This window comes from Aotus nancymaae, unplaced genomic scaffold (assembly GCF_030222135.1).
Source record: "Aotus nancymaae isolate 86718 unplaced genomic scaffold, 86718_ANA_hifiasm-v0.15.2.pri h1tg000016l, whole genome shotgun sequence".
NCBI lineage: Eukaryota > Metazoa > Chordata > Mammalia > Primates > Aotidae > Aotus > Aotus nancymaae.
The window spans coordinates 29,235,461-29,248,711 of NW_026988428.1; the positions used below are offsets into that span (position 1 = coordinate 29,235,461).

The window sequence follows — 13,251 nt, forward strand, 5'->3', positions numbered from 1 at the left end:
AGATGCCAGAAGGACTGGTTGGGAGGATGACGATGATCCAAACGTGTCATTAATGGGCCTGCAGTGGAGGAGTGGAGAGGATGAATTGGAGTTGGCACAGTTTGGTGAGTGACTGAATGTGAGGTCACAGGGGAAGGAGGAATTCAAGGGGATTCAGACATTTATTCTTCAAAGCCTGTGTCACATTCTTTTGGTGTCTTTAGATATCAGCCTTTTAATATAGAACTGACTTTTGGAGTAGCCAGAAATCAAATCAGGTGAATAAGACAGGTAATAAAAGTATTTTTCTCTTACACTTATTATTTTTTTTTAAGTGAAAGCACAACACAAGTAGATTTCAACAAAAGTAAGGGAAGGGCAATACAACGAAATTCAGAACAAGGTGTTATTAAGGTAAACTTTTGGGAGAAAGTGACTCTTAAAAGCAAAGTTAAAGTTTTTTGAGGAATAGTATTATTTTACCAAGGGTATAATCTCCTCTTAAATACAAAAAACAACTTTAGAAGTCAGCAAAAGAAAGGTTTTTAACAAACATACTATAGTTTAAACGTTACCTATCATTACCATTCATCAAAATCATGTTGAAATCCAGTTTCAGTATAGAAAAGTTTTAACTGTTGTTTCATAAAATAATCTGCTGGTAAGTTTTTTAAAAAAATTTAATATATAACATTTCAATCATAAAATGGAATTAAACACAAGTATTTACAAATTTTAGTTGCCTGAGCAACAGAAGTGTTTCCTAGAACAGCCGTGTTCAAACCTTAGTGCACTTGTTAAAATGCAGATTCCCAGTCCCCACTCCAGAGATTCTAACTCATGAGGCAGATAAAGGTCTGGAGTGTGTATGTTTCACTCCCATCCAGGTGATTATTAAGCACTTTAAGACACACAGTGAAAACCTTTGCTTTACCAGGAAAAAAGCAGGCAGATAGAACAATGTGATCATCCCATCTTTGCAGTTGTGGATAGAAAACACAGTAGGCTAGTCAACAGCTTAGCCTCCTTCCTCTTCATTATAACCTTCTGCCTGCTGACTGGTAAAGGGCATAATCGCAAATTTGCTACTTTTAGATTGATTCCTGGAAATTACCAGAAGCAAAATACTTGCTGTTTCATAGCAAATACATGCACAAAAGTCCAACCAGAATAGTACACAATGAAAAAAAAAAATATGAGGGGAAGGCCCCAAAGAGAAAGAAAATGCTCTGTGCTGGGGAATGCTCTGGGAGGTGATACTCACAGAGATCGGAGGCTAAGCAACTGCTGGAAAGTGTCAACTTTAATTTCGTAGATTTCATTATGTCTTAGGTCACTGAAATGACAGGGTGGCAAAGATTGATTTCAAAGTTACTGGTTTCAAAGATTACAGACTTCAGATAACTTTTATAGAGGGACTACCTGCCCTCAATCAAAGGAACACATGAAGTATATCTATCAAGTGACTGGTTTTTGTTTGTTTAAAGAAGAACATTACCATTTACACACTCAAGTATTGTGCCTTTCAAAGGAGCTAGTTCGCTTGGGAGGACATATAACTATATTCCAAACATGCAATCATCATTCGAAACACTGGAGGACTCTTCTCCTAGTGCTGCCTTCTGAGCCTTTCTGGGATTCAAGGGTCTTCAGGAGGGTCAATTCTTTACCTTTTGCAGATGGATTTGCTTTGTTTTTCTCTCTTAAGCACCGAAAGGCATTGAGAGAAAAACTAAGTGTGAAGGGATAGATGGTTAATATGGTTTTGATCAAAACTAAAGTGTGACTAAAAAACAACAAGGCTGATGTTTTGTAGAGGGGGCAATTTTAAGAGAGGAATTCTAAAGTGTTTCATGCATACGTAGCATCCGTAGCACCTTAAATATGACAAATACGGCCCTCCTTAAAGATGACTATTGTGAAACAAACACACCAACAAACCTAAGTTCCAATATATCAAAAAATAATACCACTTATTGGATATGTAAGTTTGGTTGTACTTGTACAATAAGAAAAATTTCAAAGCCCGAACACACCCAATTAACTAGTACCCTAAGTTAGAAGGAAAATAAAGCAGATATATAATAAATGTTTTACTAATATTATGGTACAGTTCATGAAAAATAATATCTATGTTTCCCAACTTTCTAACCATGCTGCACAGTCACACCTTGCGTGTGTAAGAAGGGAAAGGATCACATGTCTCCCCAGTGAACCACAGGGTAAATGAACCAATGACCCTGAGAAATGAGAGTTTTGATTCTTGATTTTTGCTAGGTGACTTAGAGACTTCTAGACTTACATTTTCTGAAGCTTTTGGCAAACTGAAAAACTGGGTAAATCTTCTAATAGGTTGTATGACAGATCTCTGAAAAACAGAAGGTGCAAAAAGGGAAAATCTGTTACAAATAAATCATAAAGAAACATGCTTTGCTCTCCTTTTCCCTCCAAGATGTTATATCTCCCAAAGGCAGACTCTGAACATTTTCACAGCCCTGACATGGAGGAGGTATTATTGGATTAACCAGTAGATTTAAATGTTTACTGAAATGTAACTGTTATACTTCTTTAATTGATTTAAATAATTTACTTAATGAATTCATTTATATTTTGTTAGCAGTGCTCTACAATGTTCTAGCTATTATCTTACTGCAATAAGTACAAATTAAATTAAATAATTGTGCCTCTGTCTCTAAGAGCTGCTACATCTCTACAGCTAAGATAAATCATTGTTGTTTCTTTTCTGATGAACTCTTTTAAAAAAAAACCTAACAATTCAAAACATAGCAGGAACTTTGAAATCAATCACCGCAAGAAGGAAGCAAGGGAACAGAATCTAAGAGAGTCTTCAGCCAAAATTCAACAAACTACAGAATAACAAAAACATCTGGACATATTTATAGTATAATATAACTAATCTAAAGCAAGCCATCATAATTTGCAGAAAGCTTAAAAGCAAAGAAAGTTGGTAGATAATGTAACATAGATATATAAAAGCAATCTTGTTTTATGTTTTAAAAGTTATCAGCTAATCAGCTAACACATTTTCATGCCTGATTCTAATACTTAAAACCAGATTACCACTATGCAATGAAAAAAACATACTGTTTTCTAAGGGACTTTATTCTTAAAATTGATCACTTTATCCTACATTTATTGAATAAATGGGATTTATAAAGGAATAAAGTTTATTTACTCTGCATAAGTAGTACAAATAAAGCTGCTTTTAAACCCAAATTTGTAACTTTTTAAAGATTTGAAAGATTTTTCCCCCCAACTAATACCTCTAAAACCTCACACCTATGCACAAATATTCACTACCTTTTGAAAAGTAGTGAATATAGTAAAATGGGCACACATATTATCAAAGCTGATAATTGGTTTACTCATCTCTGCAGGCCGCAAAGGGTTTAATCCTTCATTATCTACCTCTTAATAGAGGGAACATAAAACCTTCTACTTAACTATTTTCATGGCTAACATTGACCAAGCACTTTTTTAAAAAAATTATTTTATTTTATTTTAAGTTCTGGGGTACACGTGCAGGACATACAAGTTTGTTACATAGGTAAAGGTGTGCCATGGTGGTTTGCTCCACCTATCAACCCATTACCTAGGTATTAAGCTCAGAGTGCTTTAGCTCTTTTTCCTTAATGCTTTCCCCCTCCCACTCTCCTGTGGCAGGACCCAGTAAGTGTGGTTCCCCTCCCTGTGTCCATGTGTTTTCATTGTTCCCACTTTAAGTGTATTACAAGTGAGAACATGTGGTGTTTGGTTTTCTGTTCTTGCATTAATTTGCTGTGAATAATGGCTTCCAGCTTCATCCATGTTTCTGCAAAGGACATGACCTCATTCCTTTTTATGGCTGTGTCGTAGTCCATGTTGTATATGTACCACATTTTCTTTATCCAGTCTTTCATTGATGGGCATTTGGGTTGATTCCATGTCTTTGCTATTGTGAATAGTGCTACAATGAACATACCTGTGCATACATTTTTATAATAGAATATTTATATTCCTTTGGGTATATACCCAATTATGAGATTACTGGGTCAAATGGTATTTCTGGTTCTAAATATTTAAGGAATTGCCACACTGTCTTCCACAATGGTTGAACTAATTTACATTCCCACCAACAGTGTAAAAGCATTCCTATTTCTCTGCAACTTCGCCAGCATTGGTTGTTTCTTGACTTTTTAATAATCGCCATTCTGACTGGTGTGAGATGGTATCTCATTGTGGTTTTGATTTGCGTTTCTTTAATGATCAGTGATGTTGAACTATTTTTCATATGTTTGCTGGCTGCATGTATGTCCTTTTTTTGAGAAGTGTCTGTTCATATCCTTTGCCCATTTCTTAATGGGTTTGTTTTTTTCTTGTAAATTTGCTTAAGTTCCTTGTAGATTCTGGATATTAGCCTCTTGTCAGATGGAAAGATTGCAAAAATTTTCTCCCATTCTGTAAATTGTGTATTTGCTCTGATGATAATTTCATTTGCTGTGCAGAAGCTCTTCAGTTTAATTAAATCCCATTTGTCAATTTTTGCTTTTTTGCAATTGCTTTTGGTGATTTCATCGTAAAGTCTTTGCTCATGCCTATGTCCTGAATGGTATTGACTAGATTTTCTTCTAGGGTTTTTATAGCTTTGGGTTTTACATTTAAGCCTTAATCCATCTTGAGTTAATTTTTGTGTAAGGTGTAAGGAAGCGATCCAGTTTCAATTTTCTGCATATGGCTAGCCAGTTCTCTCAGTACCATTTATTAAACAAGGAATCTTTTGCCTATTGCCAACCACTTCCTACATAATGGCACCATGTTTATAGCTTTACTTGAATTATCTGGTTTAATCCCTGTGGCCACTTTATGAAGGAGACACTATAATTCTACCCATATAATATGAAATGACTTGCCTAAGATGACCAGCTAGTAAGTGGGGAAAGTTACATATAGCCTGTATGGTGGGCTAAGTAATTCCCACGCACGTGATGCAAAACTAGTCTTATACAGTGAAATTTCCTCACGTAACAAGTACTCAGTGGATGATTCGGGCAAATGGGGAGAGCTCTCAGACCTATACCTCCAGGAGAACATAAAGCATGTTGTACTAGAGGTGAGGCTCCTGGGTGCTAGTCTCAACTTCAGCTAATTCTACTTGGTTGATACACTGGCCAAAGCATTGCTATCTTTCTCAGTTCTCCTAAATGAGAAGATGCTGCTTTGCAGGATCATTGAAAAGAACAAATAAATATTATAGGTGAAAGTGCTTTGAAAATGGCAAGATATACTATGAATGTTATGTGTATTCCTCCCGGCTTTTCACGTTCCAACTTGAGGAAAGAATAATGGTTCCAAGGAAGTGAGAAAGATGATAAAAGCTAACACTGACTGAGAGTTACAGTGTCCCAGGTGCTGTTGTAACTGTTTCACATGTAGTCATTTAATCAGTCCTCATGAGAATCCTCTGAAGGAAGTGGCTAATCTCCCTTTTATTGACTGGGAAACTGAGCTCCAGGAGGAATAATAATGTGCTCAAGATCTCGTGCTGGCATATAGGGAGCCTGGGTTTGAAACAGAAAAGTTGGCTCCGGAGCCCTTGCTTTTAATGTCATTTTGCCAGTCAGCTTCCATTTATGCAGTTCTAGACCTGAGTGGTTACCACTCACTGTTTGACATAGCAGAGACAGATGCAGTTTAAACACTGCCTCCTTACTTACTAGCTCCAGTATGTAAAATCCTAATCATATAACTGAGCCAGTTTTCTGGAGAAATGGGGATGATTATGCCTGTTGTGTGTGTGGTAGGCAGAATTCTAACATGGCCCCACAAATTTCTGCCATCTGATATACACACACTTTCTCCCAGTTATTCAATCAAACTGACTGTATTTGAATTCAAACTCTGCTTCCTTCTTGCATTGTACTTTAACAAATTAACTTCTCTAATTCTGTTTTCTTATCTGTAGCTACACCTCATGGGGTGGGGTGGAGTGAAGAGGAGATTTGCTCTATATTCCCCTCCTTCAGATGTGAATCACTGACTCCAAGGTTACCATGTGGTGTCACTGCACCCACGTTGAGCAACTGGAGTCTGAAGTGACATGCAGGCTGGGAATGGGAAAAGGCAGAATCACAGTGGCAGCCATTCCCGTTCATCTACTTAACATTCTGAGTGCTGCTAAGTAAAGCTTATGGTGGAATTACAGGCACTGAGCTGCCACAGGTGCCTTCTATGTGAGTGCAGAGCCATGCCAAGAGACTAAGAATCCTTTTATTAAGTCCCAACAATGCTTAAGAGGATAATTGGGTTGAGTGGGAGTTGAGGGAGAAGGCTGAAAATGAAAGGTGAAAACAAGTCTCCTTGATTTCATATAAACTACTTTTTTTAATAACACATGGGAAAGGCAGAGGAAAAAGTTCCAAGTCAATAGAAATAACATATGCAAGCTGTTTAACCATTACAGGAAACATTAGAACGTGGCACTGACAACTACACTGAAAGAATGTTTGTTCACCTTTATCAAGGATTGTGTGGGTCTGATATCTCAATTTTTGATTTTCGCATCCATATTGGGTGATTGATCCATTATGTTATTTTGTTCTGCTCTGCAAAGCCTTTAGAGGGGGAAATAAAGTGACTTTGGCCTGTTCATATCTTTTCGGAAAGACATGTGCCAACTGAAAGTCTTGTGGGAGCTTGTTTGGGACTTAGAAAACAAAGGGCATATTACCATTGCCACTAGGATCATGTCAGAGAGCCTGGACCAAAGAGGGCAAAGGAGGCCTGACCTCCTGCAAACCAGCAAGGAAAGAACGTTCTCCTCTTTTAAATCATTATTGAAATCACGTCTACCATTTCACCCCTAAATGGAAGTTGCCTGTTTACACAACATTATTGCCTTACTGATACGCACAGCACTTGGAGATTAGGTAACTGATTGCAGACAGTTTGAGGAAGAGAGGAGATCTGTGCTCCAGTTAAAGTCCTGTTAAAACACAAACCAGACATAATTAGTTCATTCGGGCATCACACAGTGACATATTTTGACTCACTGATGCTAAGACTGATCAAGCTCTAATGGCAGTGTATGTTCTGGGCAAAGTCAAGAGTCTACTCAGTACTTACAGACTCTCCAGGTTTGCAGTTCCAGTTAAATCAGGAAATTCAGTTATTTGTGAGGCACCATTCAGAGTCCTAGAAGGTGGAGTATATGAGTATTACCGGCAGAAGATTCTATACGGGGTAATATTTATTGCTGCTTTCAAAGCACTTCAACCTACAATATTTGTTTGATTTTTCACAGCAACCTTGTAGGGGGAAGGTGTACATAGGAGACACAGAAACTTACAGTGTTCTTAGTTCAGGTAAATGTTGAAAAGCAGATCTCCCAACAAACTGGATGGGATTGTCATAGAAATGTCTAAAAGAAACCCGAACAGCAATTAATATCTTAGTATAAAATTTGAAAGACGAATACCTGTTTAAAATTTGAACAAATACATTAAATGTATTTATGTAATTTTGATTATACTGTTATACATAACACCCGATTCCTTGACTTCAGGCAATCCTCAAAAGTGTTTTGACTCACGGTATGAGGCTTTTGGTAAGGAATCTGTACTATATAAATTGAAGATTTCTGACAGCAAGGGAGATGTGAGTGACAGTTACTAAGGAAAAAAGCGAGTGAACTGAATACTTAAGAGTTTTCTCTCCCTCCAGCATCTGTAGAATATCCATTGAGTTGCAAAAAGGTAATTCAAAGTACTGGCAATCATATCATTAGTTAATGAAAGATGAAGTCTGTCTATCGATATCTACTGAAGGTTATTGTATCTGCTGGTCACCATAACATACACAAGGGACTCATCAAATTATTGGAGAGGAAATGAGCTACTCTGACATATTTCTAACATTGAAATTTTCTTGAATTAATTGTTGTTTTAAAAGGTGAGACATTATTAGAACTTAAAAAGTATTTTGTTTGCAGATGTTTTCAATGTAATGGTATTTGAACTGCCTGGTCAATGAAGTGCCATATACTTTTTAGCTGAGTCATTCTTCTAGTCCAATTAAACTCAACAAATATTCATTAATGTCTACTATGTTTAAAGTATGAGGGTAGGTATGTGGGGATTTAAAGATCGATTCATTAAAAAGCTGTCATTGGGTAAGTACCTGGGCCTGGCATTATACTAGATGCTGGGGGTTTGAAGAAGAATGATAAGATGTTCCTGCCATAAAGAAGCCTGGAATCAGTTGGGATAAAGCAAATAAATTACAGCATATTACTTTCTATTTAACAAAGCTCTTGCATATATATATATATATATATATATATATCTCAACTGATCCATGCAACAACTTTATAAGATTCATAGTGTAGATACTATTTTCTTCACTTTTGGAGGAGAAAATTGAGGCTGAGATACCTTGGCAAGCCCGTTACCTCCCAGAGTCTCAATTTTCTAATTTTTTTAAGCTGAGATCATAACCCTTAGTGGTAGGGCTTGCACAAGAATTAGAAGAGCTAATGCACATGTAATATCTGAAACAGAACCTGGGATACAGTTGTTACCCAACAAACCTAAATCCTCTTCTTTTCTCTTGGAATTAACCAGTAAGAGAAAGAGCTAGAGCTGGAATATGGGCCTTATGATGAAAAAATGGAGCTTTCCTCTTAATATCTTATTAGCTCTTAGCTATATCATATACTTGTATGCATATAATAGTGTTCACATACACATACATATGTGTATATATATACACTGGGCAGGTATGAATATACATGCTTGTGTGTATAAGGCAAAAGTATCATAAACACACATAAGGAATTTTAGGGCTCTCAGGAGGGAACTCTCTCATATGCTCGAGAGAGATTATAAAAAACTTCAAGAAATGGCATTTGAAATAGGTCCTGAAAGACAGAATTTCAGGAAGTATAGTGAGGGAATGGAATTGTAGGAGCAAAGGAAATAAGAAAAAAGCTTTGTTCAGTGAACATAGCTTAGTGAGTCTGGTGTATGACTTAGGGTGATTGAGGAGAGCTTTGGGGAACTGGTTGAGAGGGTTGGCTTAGGCCATATGTGACCTTAGGCTGTGAATGTCAGGGTGAGGAGTTTACATTTAGTGTAAACAGACATCCTGAATGCATGTTTCACAGCAGGAGTAACAGGATGGTTGCTGTGCTTCAAGGAAGATGACCCGCACCAACGGTGAAGGGAGGGAGGCCAGCCTCATGCAGCCTGGTGGAAATCTAGATGCCATGGCTGGCAGAGAGGCTGGTGCAGTGGAGGTCAGGAGGAATGGAAAGAATGGGGACTACAGAGGTGGAAATGAGGACTGGGTAGCCAACTGGACAAGGAAAGCATTCACAGAAATGTGGGCTTGGAAGAGATGGAAACAGATGCAGGAGCAAGGAGAGGAGAGTTTCGGGAAGAAAATGGTCAATACTGTCAAATAGTGGATAGAAGCTCTAATACAGATGGAGAAAGGCTGCTAGTTCCTTGGGGAGTATTAGCATATCAAAAGACTGATGAAAAACCAGTACTGTTGTTGCAGAAGGAGGAGCAAAGGCAATGTAATGTGCCAACCTCTTAATATGCAAATAGTCCCTAATGAGGACGAATGTTTATTGTCAATACACTTTAAAACTCTTAGTTTGCCAAAATATTGCCAGAACATTTCAGAAACCATGAATGGTTTTTTTCTTCCGGTTGTCCGGCCTAATTGGGACTTGATGCTCATTTGTGACAAATACCACATGGTTCCAGAAAGCCCCTCAATCCAGTTGGCACAGGACCAGCATCTGCTGAGAAGTGCTTCTAGAGTCATGTTTAACAGTTGTCCTTACTTTCCTCCTCTATATTCAGGCCTCTCATTCACAACCTCAGGTTTGATTGCGTCCCAAACCTGCCTCTAAGAGGAGCCTTTTGCCTGAGAGCCAGCCTCATACTATAACTATATATCTTCATTCTTCTGTATTAAATGTGAAACATAAAATTAGTTATACTTAGTAGTTGTAACTCTATTTTGTTCTTTTGTTTCTGCTGCCCAAGGTGGACTTCAGAAGTGTGATCATAGCTCACTGTAACCTCCAACTCTTAGACTCAAGTGATCCTCCTGCATTGGCCTCCCAAAGTGTTAGGATTATAGGCATGAGCCACAGTACCTGGCCTATTTTACCTGGCACATAAATCCTCATATATACCTTTCTAAAACATTATTTATCTTTCTAGAATTACATCTTAGTTTGTATAAATGTGAATGTTTAGGTGTAATAATGTGTAGAGATAGAGGGTTAGCACAAACCAGTATAAAACCTCTACCATCAATTTAGGCTGGAGCCTACTGCTGTAAAAGACATCTACTTGTATATAATAATTTATATTTCTAGTATACTTGTGTTCAAGTTCTCAATGACTATGCAGACTTCACATTAATGCTCTAAAAATCAGTTTTATTCCTTAGAAAATAGAGATAATCAAAAGCATTTTACAAGATTATTTTAAAGATATCTAGCACATCTGACGATAACAAGCATAATGTGATCTTTAAAAAAGTCTTTATGTTATTTCAGTGTCTAGCTAGAACCTGGCAAAATGCATGCATATATACTTTTCTGTATAAACTCTTAGACCGAATGAAACAAAACTCAGGCAAATATAGAATAATCATTGTATTTAAAGGTATAATATATGCTATATTTCAGGATGGAGAAACCAAAAAGTATTATGGTCACTTACATTGTAATAAGAGAAGGGTTGCCTACAAATGCTTTCTCAGGTATCGACCTGATGTTGTTGCTATGAAATCCTCTAGAAAGGGAAAAAAATTATAAAAAATTATGTGTGGGGTAAAATTATTTAATAGAGTCCCCCACCCTGACCACAGTGGCAATAATCAGAACCTTTAGTAACCAGAGGACAATGTTAAATTCCTCTATGCATCTTGAAACTTATGTGCCCTTATTTGCTCTGTAGGGGAAAAATAATCACGTGCTGTCATCCTAAAAGAGAAATAAAGAATCTGAAAATAATAAACTTCACGAAAACTTACAATCTAATGTTATAAGAAGAAACTGTTTATATCCAATAAAGCATCATTGTATAAAAGCATGAGAGAGTGGAAACCATTTTTGGAGAGATTATGATCACTCCTACTGACCCCGTTTGAAGCTAGAAGAGAAAATCGACTTAAGCTGCAGTGAAGTAAAGATTTAAGTAGTCTCCTTATGAGGACAAAATTTTCTGACTTGAAGAAAGGTGCCCTGGCTCGTTGAGTCTGTTGTTAGAAGCTGATTGTCATCTGTTGTTGTTGATATTGTCTGAATAGCAGAGAAGCAGATTCAGTGATCTTTGGAGCTTATTTGAGCCTATGGCTGTCTGAGGTGAGTGGCACTCTTTGGGCTGCCTGAACCTATGCCATGAAGCCAAGCTAAGCCAACTAAGCCACACATGGGGTTTCCTGAGTCAGAACACCATAAGGGTTTTTCTTATAAACGAGCTCCTCTGTGTCTCCTTTAGCTGTATGTCTTACTTCTTACTGCTGGGGGAATGAAGTTCTATGTTTATTTTCCTTTCCAAGTGTTAGAACATTACTCAGATAGGTTATTTATCTTTTTAGATACAAAAAAAGCTAATTAAATTTTATCATCTAAAAGGCAGTACATGCAACCCAATGGCTGAAAGTCAGCTTTACTTTAGTAAAATTATGGGTTTTAGAATTAAATAAGATTCATTAAACATTTAAAAATGAAAGATAGTTGCCCCTTGAACAAGATGGGTTTAAACTGCATGGGTCCACTCTTTCGTTGTTGCTGTTCAGACAGAATCTTGCTCTGTCTCCCAGGCTGGAGTGCAGTAGCACAATCTTAGCTCGTTGCAATCCCCGCCCCTCTGGTTCAAAGCAATGCTTGTGCCTCAGCCTCCCAAAAGCTGGGATTACAGGCATGTGCCACCAGGCCCGGCCAATTTTCATATTTTTAGTAGAGACAGGGTTTCATCATGTTGTCCAGGCTGGTCTTGAACTCCTGGACTCAAGCAATCTACCTCCCTCTGCCTCCCAAAGTGCTGGGATTACAGGCATGACCCACTGTGCTGGCCTGCACGGGTCCACTTATACGTGAGTTTTTCTTCTGCCTTTGCCAGTCCTGAGATAACAAGACAAACATCTCCTCTTCCTCTTCCTCCTCAGCCTTCTGAATGTGATGACAGGGATGAAGATCTTTATAATGATCCACTTCCACTTAAGAAATAGTAAATATATTTTCTCTTCCTTAGAATTTTTAAAATAACATTTTCTTTCCTCTAGCTTACTTTATTATAAGAATACAGTACAGAATACATATACAAAATATGTGTTAGTGGACTGTTTATATTATTGATGAGGCTTCTGGTCAACATTAGGCTATTAGTAGTTAAGTTTTTCAGGAGTCAAAAGTTAAACGTGGATTTTCTACTGTGCAAGGGTTGGCGTTCCTAACCCCTAGTTGTTCAAGGGTCAACTGCAATGTATGAGAACGCAGCTCGTAGTTTACTAGGCACATACAGTTTGATTCATCTATTTCTAAACGTATGCAACTCAGAAATGTTCAAGTTCTTAGAAATGCTCAGTAACTAAATTCCATTTTAGTTCTACTACTAAAAATCTATAAATCTATAAAGTATATTATGTTGGGAGAGTATTTATGGCTTAGAAAAAGAGAAAAAATATGGCTTACAGAAATATATGTGTTTATTTTAGATATATGTTAGAGAAACCCATCATAAATAAAAAATATTATCTGATATTTTCTAGAGATAGAATCAATTAAAACATAGTTCAAATGTGCTTTATCATTATTTATATAAACAAAATTTTCTAGCAAGTCATATTATGTAAATAGTCACATTATGTAAATAATCACATGTATTTTTAAATACATTCATAAAAGTTTTCTCATTAAAATTGTCCTAAATACTTACAGTTCTTTAAGGTTGGAGAGTGTCCTAATTGCAGTGGGGAATTCATCAAGGTTATTATAATTTAAATCTCTGAAAATGAGTAAATAGTATTTTCAGGTTTTTATTTAAAACTTCATATATACTCTATTTACAAGGAAAGTTAACATGCTATTCCAATGAACCCATATCACTGATGGAAGTTCTCATTGCTTTTCTTTTTGGAAAAAGATTCTCTTGGCTTGTCGACTACCAGCATTCTGTGAGTATCTGCATTAAAATGGTCATTTGACTAATCATGAGAAATTTGAGAATCAAGGCTCAATGGTACTGG

At 36.9% G+C, this 13,251-nt stretch overlaps 1 protein-coding gene across 2 annotated transcripts in view; it reads right to left on the minus strand.

Annotated features, from left to right (window-relative positions):
- The window catches only part of LGR5 (leucine rich repeat containing G protein-coupled receptor 5), a 141,723-nt gene that overhangs the window by 11,794 nt on the left and 116,678 nt on the right, over window positions 1-13,251 (minus strand). For both annotated transcript variants that reach the window (XM_012441308.2, XM_012441307.2), the window contains 7 exons: window positions 12,942-13,010; window positions 10,722-10,793; window positions 7,325-7,396; window positions 7,102-7,170; window positions 6,890-6,961; window positions 2,282-2,347; window positions 1,244-1,315 (listed from right to left, as the gene is read on the minus strand). In XM_012441308.2, the coding sequence (XP_012296731.2) occupies window positions 1,244-1,315; window positions 2,282-2,347; window positions 6,890-6,961; window positions 7,102-7,170; window positions 7,325-7,396; window positions 10,722-10,793; window positions 12,942-13,010 (492 nt within the window). The remainder of the gene's footprint in view (window positions 1-1,243; window positions 1,316-2,281; window positions 2,348-6,889; window positions 6,962-7,101; window positions 7,171-7,324; window positions 7,397-10,721; window positions 10,794-12,941; window positions 13,011-13,251) is intronic.